At 32.5% G+C, this 11,958-nt stretch overlaps 2 protein-coding genes across 2 annotated transcripts in view; one reads left to right on the forward strand and one right to left on the reverse strand.

The window, feature by feature from the left end:
- LOC105623470 (dysbindin protein homolog) overlaps positions 1 to 1,421 on the forward strand; it is a 4,345-nt gene extending 2,924 nt beyond the window's left edge. Inside the window, exon 5 of the mRNA XM_012204863.1 lies at positions 846 to 1,421. Within this exon, the coding sequence (XP_012060253.1) occupies positions 846 to 934 (89 nt within the window). The 3' untranslated portion in view covers positions 935 to 1,421. The remainder of the gene's footprint in view (positions 1 to 845) is intronic.
- Positions 1,422 to 5,630: 4,209 nt separating this feature from the next.
- LOC105623471 (polyhomeotic-like protein 2) lies at positions 5,631 to 10,625 on the reverse strand. The gene is made up of 13 exons (XM_012204864.1): positions 10,200 to 10,625; positions 9,711 to 9,971; positions 9,297 to 9,578; positions 8,968 to 9,172; positions 8,377 to 8,609; positions 7,733 to 7,934; positions 7,431 to 7,603; positions 6,991 to 7,279; positions 6,643 to 6,903; positions 6,440 to 6,532; positions 6,220 to 6,367; positions 5,947 to 6,127; positions 5,631 to 5,852 (listed from the first exon to the last, which is right to left on the reverse strand). Exons 1-13 carry the CDS (start codon positions 10,623 to 10,625, stop codon positions 5,631 to 5,633), a joined length of 2,976 nt encoding a protein of 991 aa, XP_012060254.1.
- Positions 10,626 to 11,958: the final 1,333 nt, after the last annotated feature.

The following is an 11,958-nucleotide window of genomic DNA, read 5'->3' on the forward strand; positions in this document are numbered from 1 at the left end:
CACGCACGCACGCACGCACGCACGCACGCACGCACGCACGCACGCACGCACGCACGCACGCACGCACGCACGCACGCACGCACGCATCAAAATACTATAATATTATTTTTAGATTGAAAAGTATAGAAATATACCCCATGCCATTCCTATAAATGAATAAAAATGCATTCAAGATTGAAAAGGATTCATTTTAACATTCATGAATTCATTTTAATCTATTTCAATCTATTCTCGTTTGCTAAGTCTCTGCCTCTCTCTTCTCCGTGTCATCACTTTGGTAAAACTTCAAATATGATTTTTTTTCAGCTTTCCCTAAAAAAAGAATTTGGTATTGAGCGATAGATTTCATTATACTCTAAGCGAATTTATAGGTTTCGGAGGTTTCATTTCTAAGATAGAAACCTTCCTATACCGAAGCATCCTCTTTTCTTGTTTAGATATGATTGTCATTTTTTTCTGCATAGTACATAATAATAGTTCTTTACAAAATAATAGTTCTTCGCAACTTTCCAATTGATACTATGGCATAAGACAAGAATGAGAATTTGCATTAACTGGCATAATATGCGTACAATATTCAGTGTATAATATTCACAATATTCAAATATATTTTTTTCAAAAATACATTGAGCTAAATTCATTTTTGTTTATTATAATTTTATTATTATAAGTTAAAAAAATATATTTTCCTTTTACATTATATATTAATAAAAATAAGATTTCTCCTATAATAATCTTGAATTGATTTTATTTTATTCAGTCATTACAAGATAATAGTTCAGTTTCAACAACTCTTCAATTATCATCATGTATATACATGAATAATTTATCTGTTTCAAATTTAGAGTTACCAGTCTCCGCGAAAGGCCCATCCTTGGACGAGATAGTATTAGACATTGATTCAAAGATATTTGATGAGTTTTTAGATAATTAGAAGCAGAGGATTCAAATAAGTGTTGCTATTAAACTTTTTTATTTGAAAATATAGTATATAGCATATGCGACGAAGAATGATTTTTAATTGCATTTCTTACAATTAGATATTAGGGCTGTGACTCAGACAATTTAAACTTTTTAATATAAAGAATGTAAAAAATTAGTGAAAAGTTTCTCATATGAATGCTTCCGATTTTTCAGATGCCTAAACTTTTAAATTTCCCGAAATTTTATACAGTTCGCAAATGCAAGTATATTTTATGAATTGTATTATTTACTGTTTGAATTGAAGAGAATTCAAATTTTATCCTGCAACAATTCTCTCATGTATGTAAATAGATGTAAGAAAAAAATGTTATTTTGTTAAATTTCCTTAATTGTATCACAACTAAATAAAATAAATTGACATATATTAATTATGGACTATTTTAGAAACTTTACATTTATATCTAATGAAATATACTTAATAAAATTCATACAATTCATAATATAGATTCAACTTTCTTTACTGCTGCGATAAATTTCTTATATGTTGATGTAAAAGCATCTGCTAAAATATTATATTTTTAATGTAAACTTTGCTCTTTTCTCTTATCAATAAATATGATAACTTTTGCATTTTTTTTTACTCTGATATAGTTAAAAATAGCAATTCATTTCTAATTGAAAAAAAAACTTAAATCAAAATATATTAATATTCTTTGAGATAATAAATATCACTTAAGATTTTTATAAATTAAAACAAATTATAAATTTTATTTTAAGTATTGCTTAAATGTATTTTCCTTTTGTGATGCTTCATTTTATATTTTCATTCACAACACCTACCTGTAATAACAGGCATGTATTTATCAATAATAATATTCTTTCATCATGATGTGTTGGTAGATCGTAATGTCGAAATTTCGAATACAAATTAGTATTAATTTTCGGTTACTGTTTTATGTACAAAACTACCACAATCACAATATCAAAATTAACTTCGCAAAATGTAGCGCCATGTGGAGAACTACGATACTTAATCGCTCAGGATATCGTGCGGTATGATGCCGGCATGATACTGTTTCTAAGCAGTTTCGATTCGCCGAGTATTTCTTAAAAAACTCGATTAGACGAAAAATTTAATCTGTACGTAAGTCTCAACTAAAATAATCACTTGTCAGGTGAGCGGTCCTTACTAAATTATCAAAAATATGAATTTACGTGCGATTCCAATGTTTTCTTCTTTCGAGGTTATCTATGTTCCAAAATATTACGCTGCGACGTCATGATACTTACGTAATGTTATTTTCAGTGTGAGCGAAGACTACTACGTTTGTTAACAAGCGATCGAGCAAGATTCGCCAATGATGGATCCGGATTTCTACAAGAAAAGAAGGAAGGAAAGGCTGTTCAACAGGCTACATAAAAGTACTGTGAGCGTCTGTATGGGTGTTACAGCGATTGGCACCTTTTTCATCGGTTATAAGGTGTATGAATTCTTTCGATACGTTCGACCCTTGCATCAAGTACAAAGTAAACTGGTTGAGGATGAGCTCCTGTTCGAGGGCAGGAACATAGAAGATACATCGGAAAATTTGTCATAGGATGCTGTCACACAATCGAGATGTGTAAGCAACATATATAGCAAAAGAAATAAATACAGTGAATGATACAATGTACATGTATTTTCAAGAATGAATATATTTATAGTCTGTACATTTAAGGACTGTAAATAAATGTACATAAGTACATAAGTTTATGTACATAAGTTTCATGTTCATATATATATATATATATATATATATATGCATTAAAATTATGCTTATTGTAAATAAACTTTATAGCTTTATTTTGTGTAACAGATATAGTTTTAGATATTTTATTTATTATTAATTTTGCAATGATCATGTATCATATTTTAAATATGAATTATATAAGTTTTCAATAATCTATTTTTTTAAGGCTCGGCTTTTTTGAGATGCCGGATGATTGTATGATGTCAGAAGCAAGGAATGACATGCATTAAACTAATTGTTATGTACAGCTTTATTTTTTAGTTTTCCCTTAAAAATATAACAATTTCGTAATCTTGAAACCTGTAAAATATATGACAGAAACATATGTCATGTGGAAATGTAAAATAATTTCTAAAATAATAGTGATATAGTGGTTCTTAACAGCTGAAAAATGTACCATTATTATTAAAATCTGTATCATCGAGAAGCCAAGCCTTAAATCATATTAGATGATAAATTACAACAAATTACAGATTATAGAAAAAAAATAGAAATATAAGTCATTTATGAGAAAATATACATCATAACACAATTTAAATGATATTATGCAGGAATATCCTATGATTAATTGACTCGTAATTTATTATATTTTCTTTATTTGAGAAGTTTTAATTGCAGTTACCTCAATCCCTGCTTCCCCAATATAAAATAATAATTTAATATTATATTATTGCAAAGTTTGTCTTTCTATTATATAAAAAGTATATTATGAAAGCCCTGAGAAAATTTCGCCGAAAACGGTGTTGAATTTTGAACCTTGAATTTATAGCTAAAATTTTAGTATTCATGAAATCTATATATGTCAGCCACAATTCTGACAATCTCAATTAGCACTAATTATAATTTAATTTTTGTCATGTGCTTAAACTATAAGCTTTTTTTTAATGTAAGAATCTTATAGAAAGGTATGTAAACATTTTTTAATTAATATAATATGGAAGATAATTATTCTCCGAGGCAGAATTGACAAGCTCGCATTGTTCGGTGCAATCGAACTTGGAACAAACTTTTATGAAGTGCACCGAATATTTCTCTTTCCACAGAGACTCTACTTTCTATCAATAGGCATAAATAGCTTTTGAAATAAATTTAGTAATGTATGATACATATGTTTTTTTTTTGAGGAGCTTAATATTACTTTCTTTACTAAGATTCTCTCACAACATACAAAAAAAACATCTACTACTACGTTTAACGTTTGCACAAAACTCATTGGAAATCATTGTTCATTTTAAGCGTAATGAATCCTATTAAATTTGGAATCTCGCAGCTGATTTGCACGCTATCGAAATACATATAAAATTCATATTACAGTAAGAAATATATAAAAGCAGTAACCTTTGCTTTGATTAATCTCAAAATTGACTTGTATAAATTCGTATAATATATTTACATTTCTTCAAGAACATGCCAATATGTTGATGTATTAAAAATTATATATCGTCCATTTTTACTTTATTAAAAAGATATTTAACTAAAAATAGTGACAATTTCTTATTACGTCATCATAATGTACTATTAATAACAAATAATTCTCAGAATTTCTCTTATACGATAGGATAATCCCTTTTTTTTTTACTAGACAAAGAATTCGTGATAATAGAGGGATTCTCAGCAATTAAAATCTCATATCATAATTTATACAATAAATAAATGTCTTATAATGTCTTACATCTACTATTTACACTTGTATCGAATGAGTATACATCTTATATTAAAAACACATAATGAAATGATAAGCAGGCAGTTTCTTTTTTTCCCCAATATCAACGTAAAAGTGATAAAAAAATCATCGTTCCAGTGTAACAAAACATTCTTAATGAGATAACTAAAAAAGCTATTCTCTGCAAATTGCATAGAAGGCAATGCATTTTGTACATCAACTGGTAGTATTTACTCTTGAGCACAAAATACAGTGTACTGCATTATTTTATATATACATTATATGTTCTTGCATAATGGACACAATTTGTACTCTATTCTTTGACATTTCCAACTTTACAAAATAGTGCACTTTGAGAAAACATTCATATAGATTCATTATGTGTATGTCAAATGAAATCTTTTTAAACATCCTATATCGTTAGGATTCTTAAAATCATTCAATAATCATATGATATTGTTATGATCATTGTATGATATTATGTGTGTATGCATATGTACCAATGTATATCTTTGAACATTGATCAGTGTCCCTGAAATACACTAGAACTGAACAATTTCCATGCGTTTAATGTAATATTATCTCGAGAGTACAATTATGTTTCCATCTAAATTAGCTTTTTGTGTGTAAAATAAATATATATTTGATAATATAATCCTAAAGGAAAAAAGGATACGGCAATATTTTTAAATTCATTTAGATTATCAAACTGATTAAATATATTAAAAATTAAATTATAAATAATACGTATAGACGATACTTTTGAATAATGCAAATTTTAAAGAAATTTTAAAAACTGATTTTATGTCACACAGAGTTTTTCTTTAAAGATCTATTGTTATATATTCACGAGTATCCTCCATACGTATAGTATACAAGTGTATCCTCATTTTTCATCATAAAATAAAATACAAATAGTTTATACAAACTGTTTCTTTTACTTTCGTCCATACATTAAAAATAATAGAAAATAGATATTGCTTCATCTCTGTAATTCACTTACAAAAACTGAAGTAAATTATATAACTAAAATTATAAGAACCAGAAGGAAGGTTTGCCGTTGAAAACAGTCAAATTTGATAAAATATAACAATATGGAAATCGTTCATCCATTCAGACATTTCTTCACGCAATTAAGACATTTAATCCTATACATTTACATCCAATCAAATACTTGCACAAGCCCTGTAGTTCATAGGCTAGAAACGTTCTGGAAACACATTGTGGAAATCTGTTGCTGATACATAGAATGGTTATGAATTATTCGACGAAGGATTTAAGTTCGATTCTACACGCATTGAATCGATTTTGGCAACAATTTTTAGTGCCGGACCTAACTTGATACTCATCGCCGACATAAGATGATCTTCCTTCAGTAGCATAAGAGCTTGGCCATCAATTTCTTGGATAGCAAAGTCCTCTGCATAATCAGCACATCCTGGTAGACCGCGTATGAACTCGCACACTTCACCTACCTGCATGAAATACGCGTAATTTTTTACAATTCGCTCGAATTGAAGATATTCAAATATTTTTTAAGTGAAAAATCTTATAAAAATATCTCATTACCGTCCATTTAATCGGATTCACTTTCGGCAGTGATTCATCAATAGAGGATGTAGTAGTCGCAGATAAAGACCTATCCTCGCCGTTTTTCTTTGTCACATCATTCTCGACAGTTTTAGTTTCAGTATCTATTTCAATCCACTGTTTTTCCATAACATCGCGCTCTCGTGCTTCACGTTTTTTACTGTAAATAAGACGATACATTTTTTATTAAACAGAATTTACAAAAGAAATAATTCGCCATATCATGTTTACTATTATAAAGTATGCTCTCACCTTTTTGCACATATCGATGAGCAGAATCGCTTTTCTTTCTTTAACCTAACATTCTGTTCGTCGATCGTATTTCCGCAGCTTTCGCATTTACTATCTTGATCACTGGTTACATCCTCTTCGTTCGAATATGTAGAACAAAGTTTCTTTCCTGTAGTCAAGATTTTATATTAGCTTGAACTTAAAACACTGCATTAATCACTTGTGAGAATAATTTACTTACTTGGAGGTTCTTCGTGTATCTCTTTTTCTGTGATCGTGTTATTCCGATTAAGAATATTAGTAGTTTCTTGACTCACTGCGAATGGTTCTGATGCTGTAATACAGATAAGAAAAATGTTGATGTTTAATATTATATTCATAAAAGTGAATGGAACAATTAATACTTATAATTGATAAATATGTATAAAAGAGAGGCGACTATACCTTCCTGTATCACAAATCCTTCTATCACATGTGTAAGAACCTGCGGTTTCACCATGGCTTTAGGCGGCGCTTGTTTATTATTATTCATTATGACTGTTGCGGAGATAGGTATAATTTGTGAGTCATCGCTGACCACAACACCATTCGTAATCGCGTTCACTGTATTGGCAAGCCCTGCTAACGGGTTATTGCACTGTTTCTCATCCACTTTTGGAGCAATTGTTTCGTCGTCCTTTACTGCCGTTTTACATTGATCTCCATCTGTACATAAACGAGCACAAAACCATTTATATCTTCATTCTGCATGAATTGTACCCAATAAATTTATTAATAAAATGAAATCAATACCCGTTATTTCTGACTGAAGTGGTGCCGCGATATCTTCCGTAGGGACAGGTACGTCTTCTTTCTTTGCAGCTAGCTTTACGCTATCATCAGTTATTAACGGAGAATTCGTGGTAGACGGCAATATCAGGGAACACTCAGCCTGCGAATTACGGTCCGGCGACGTGATCATTATTGCCGAATTGGTGTTATCGTGCGTTGATTGATCCTGTGTTGCATTCACGATTGGCACCGCTTGAACCTGCGATGCACCGCTTATTATTTGATTGCCAATAATCGTTGGATTAAGAGTCTAGAAAAAAAAAAGAGTATTCATTACCATTCTTAATTCTGCATGATATAGAGAAAAAAATATAATAAATTTTATTATTATCTTATAGTTATGCAACATAAATAAATGTTCACAAGACCTGTAATTTCCGAATAGGCATAGTAAGTAATACCGGTAAAGGAAGTTGCTGCATAGTCGACATCGCAGTTTGTGGCATTGGATTCATTTGCGATGTAGCAGCGATCCCAACCCCAACTCCAACTCCGCCTACCGAGACTACCGGCATAATTGAACGATCCGCTCCTAGTACAACGCCAGGTGGTGGTTGTTGCAACGTCATATTCGCTATGTAACAAAAATTTTCATATTAAAATATTGTCAAATAATTGCTATATTTATATTTCATATCAATAATTCTTTATCTCGATATTCGTAACATAAATGTTGTGTAATAACTTGAATAAGTGTTCTTACTCATGATAGGCTTAGTCTGTATTTGGGATGATTGCACTTGTTGATACTGTTGTTGTAATTGCTGTTGTTGCTGTTGCGTATGTTGTTTCTGTTGTATGAAGACTGGCTGTTGCTGTATCGTTGGTTGGGCTTGTTGTTGCTGCTGTTGTGGAGGTTGTATTGGCTTGCCACGACCTTTCCCGATAATGTTGTTACCTTTACCCTAGATATTTAATAAATAATGATACTGCCATGTATATATGAAAATTATCTACTATTTTATACCATTGTTTTTACTATTATGCTAACAGATGCATAATTATGGATTATTATTATTGTCATTTAGTCATTATACAAGAGTTATAGTGTTTAAGCATCAGGATATTGATCATGTAACTTTTTTCCTAGAGCGGAAACGTGCAAATTGTTTGTATATATACGAAAAGTACAAATTGTATATATGTGTGTACATGTATATACATACATAAAAAGTTTCACTTTTCACATTTCCGCTCTAGAGAAACAGTTACATAATCGATACTCTGTTGTAATATTCGAAATAATCTTGATTTATTAATTTTTTTATTATTATAGAATATATTTTTATATATCATATAGATTCAAGATAAAAATTAAATATGTGCGTTGATAATTAATATAGTAACCTGTGCTTGTACTGTAGCTTGTACTCCATAAACAGTTTGTGTGGAGACGGAACTGGCGGCCCGTATATTGGCAGCCTGCACCGCCAAAGACGACGGCAAGATACTCAATGGTCGCTGTATAGTTGTATTTGGTTTACCCTGTTGAGATTGTTGTTGCTGGATTTCCATCACTTTAGCAGGTTTTCCACCAGCTATCTGTTGTACACCTTGTATCTGTTGCTGTGTCGCGAGAGCTAGCCCAAGAAAATAATAAACACGACTTGTATTTATTATTCTCTATATGAATTTTTGTTCTTGTATTATAGGGAAAATTTAAAAAAAATTCAATTAATACTAGAAATTTAAAAATGCATATTACGGTCGAAACTGGATCTTCATTACTTTAAATAATTCAAATTTGAATGATTAGTATATGTACTATATATGCACTTGCACATTGTAGTCTTTTCGAACTGTGCATCAAATTGTTTTTCCAGATTATAAACGCAAACTACAAAAAAAATTATAAACTGAGAAACTAAATTCTTATTTAAAAAAATATTATATAATATTTAGAAATATTAACGAATATGAAAAGCTGTGAATACTGACCATTGTGCGCCTGTATCGGCTGTGGACTTTGTATAAACATATCAGTTTGTGTAGGACCGCGAATGAATATTTGATTAGGCGCGGCAGTGAGCAGAGTCGGTTGTTGCAATCCGGTGGCCCATACTTGAGGTGCGAATTGCCAGGGCGCAAATTGCATACCGCCAGTTCTTCCACCTGAAGGTGTTCCAGTGGTGCACGCTGTATACTATTTAAAATGTAATATTACAAAACGTGTACAAATACAGCTAATAATATTTAAGAAATACGCTACGCAAACATAAGATATGTTTGATGATTTAGAATAAATGCCTCTTTGCTATTATATTTACCTTTTGTACTTGGTCTTGCTTATTTGTGGATTGCTGTTGTTGCTGCTGCTGTAGTGAGGGTGGTGGTTGTGGAGAACCTAATACTCCGAGTTGACCGAACACTAACGTCTGTCCGGCACCAGGAGCGGACGTGGGTACTGGTAAATAGCCGGCCGGAAATCCCGGGACTTTAGTGCCACCGGCATTTGGATGACCACCTCCTTGTCCAGGCGTGGATGTCGTAGCCAACATGTGAGGAGTCAATTGAGCTGCAGATTGAAATGGCTTTCCAGCTGTTATTACCTGTGAAATATGCATTATTTTTTTAAATTAGGAGCGCAAATCTAATAACTGTTAAAGAGAGAGATATAGTTTAGCGCGTATTAAACTTTTGGTATAAATTACATCTTCAATAAAAATTAAAGTGGATTGTACCTGTATAGAAGAGGGATTTATGCCTGCCGGATGGAGTGCTAAGTTTCCTGGCATCAATAAAGGTGCACCTTGAGTATTATACAATTGTTGTAAATGATAAGCTTGACTCTGAATCGGCTGTTGAATCACTTGGACCGCTTGTGGATGTGCAGCCATCGTAGTTATGGTGGTTGCACCTTGTTGACCAGATAATGTCATGGACACACCTCCTACTCCCTGTTGCTGCTGATGTTGCATCGACACCGCAACAGCTCCCTGCAACTTTTTTAATGACGAGGATAAAAGACTGATATGCTCGTGTGAAGACAAAAACTGCAGAATAAAAATAATGTGATAATTCGAAACATAATTAAATAAAATCAACAGCCAAATAAAATATAAATGAAAATATCAATAAATATAAAATTATACTATAACTACATGTTTATGTAAAATTTATTTATAAAACAGAATTAAAGTATAACTTTAAAAATACAAATGAATAATTACTTGTTGTGGCATGCTGGCAGCAACTTGTGGCTGAACTTGTACTTGAGTAGGAACAACATTGTGAGTTCCATTATTTTGTTGCTGTTGCTGTGGCTGCTGTGGCTGTTGCTGCTGCTGCTGCTGAACTTGTTGCTGTACCTGTTGTTGCACTTGCTGTTGAACTTGCATCTGTTGTTGCGACTGGACCTGCGGCTGTATCTGCTGCTGCGGCTGAACTTGCTGCTGCTGCACTTGAGGCTGTTGCTGGACCTGTTGAGGCTGCTGCGATTGCTGTACATGCTGTTGCTGCGGCTGGACATTCTGTTGTTGTTGCTGCAGATCATGAGTCGCGATCATCATTTGTTGCTGCGCTTGTTGTTGCGGCTGCTGTGATTGCGATTGCTGTGCTTGTGATGTCGAAATTCCAATCGGTTTAACATCTGTCATGTTTCCTTATACTTTTGCGTAATTAGAGTACAGACGTTCTTTTAGAAAAAGGAATAGCTCTCGCTGATAGTATTCAATTGCAAATTACTCTTTTTCTTTGCCATTTTACATCCATGTTAATTTCAATCTGCCCATCATGCCGCACCTGCAATACATAGACAGATCAAAGGAAATAAATTTCTGGATACTCCAATCAATTCTATTCTTTTTTCGCATGCTCCACGTAAGATACATACATCGAAGATATTATTTTCCTAGCTCTTAAAGTTTGCTTTACCGTTTATTAAAGCGAGATTTTGTATTTATTCATAAGTAAATAAGTAGTACAATTATATTTATGCTATTGGCAGAATATTTAAACTGCTTCTGCATTGTGTACACACAGCATTATTTATTTTCATGTTCAAATGGAAATATCGCGGTGGGGTGCCTACTTCACGATCGAACTCAGGCTCGAGAGTCGAGATATGAGCGTAAAGTAGCCATCGACGCCGCGCCATACATGTCGTTCGCGTCATAACCTTTGTCGACACTCGACAGATGAGTACGCGTACTTGTGGACCCGAGTTGGGATTCTCGCAAGCGAAGCTACTGTACTGGTGCTCGGGAGTGAAGTGTGTCCTACGTTGCATCTTTTTCTGTTTCTCTCTCTCTCTCGACAATTACGCACGCGGAAACTTTTTCTCGGTCCAGCAAAGTAAGTCTCTCAGAAGTTATCGATAATTCTCGTCGCGCTTCCCTGATTTTCGCCGCGCAAGAGTAACGCGCGAGATCAAACACAGCAAGTCAAAGCATATATATGTTTTTGCTGATTCGCTCGATAACTCTGTCGTGTTAATGTCGTACCCGTTTGCTCTTTTCTCTCGATTGAACGTTTTATCGTAATAGACTCTCATCATTGGGAGAATTAAACCGAACGAATAGGTTATGTGAGGATGTCGCGGCTATATATATATGTATCCGAACCAAATAGTTATGCTATATATTTAATACGTAATTTTTACAGAGAGACATCAGTATCTCTGTGATATTGAAAATACGTTTCGTGTAGCAATAATTTGCTATAAATTTACGTTGGCAACGTGATAAAGATAATGCTGAATATCTTGAAATGCTTGAACATTTTTAAATATATAGACATACAGCGGAAGTAGTGATTTTATCACTATTTTTCTAGAAGAATACAGACACTGCACAATATTATAAAAATATTAATCGCTGTGGATAAGCCTGAGTTTGCTTTTTATATAGTTGTGCACTTTTCATCATTTTATTCCGATATTATTGCAGTTTAAATTTGATGTTCAAACTTATTAACTTTTCATCCAATATT

Source organism: Atta cephalotes, assembly GCF_000143395.1.
Source record: "Atta cephalotes unplaced genomic scaffold scaffold00058, whole genome shotgun sequence".
NCBI lineage: Eukaryota > Metazoa > Arthropoda > Insecta > Hymenoptera > Formicidae > Atta > Atta cephalotes.

What these genes read in the sequence shown, in the direction of transcription:
- LOC105623471 (XM_012204864.1), bottom strand. Translation starts at nt 10,625, where the DNA reads ATGACAGATGTTAAACCGATTGGAATTTCGACATCACAAGCACAGCAA. An exon ending in CTGCCAGCATGCCACAACAA is followed by an intron (nt 9,972 to 10,199) that starts GTAATTATTCAT and finishes TCATTAAAAAAG; the next exon opens with TTGCAGGGAGCTGTTGCGGT. An exon ending in GCCGATACAGGCGCACAATG is followed by an intron (nt 8,610 to 8,967) that starts GTCAGTATTCAC and finishes TTCTTGGGCTAG; the next exon opens with CTCTCGCGACACAGCAACAG.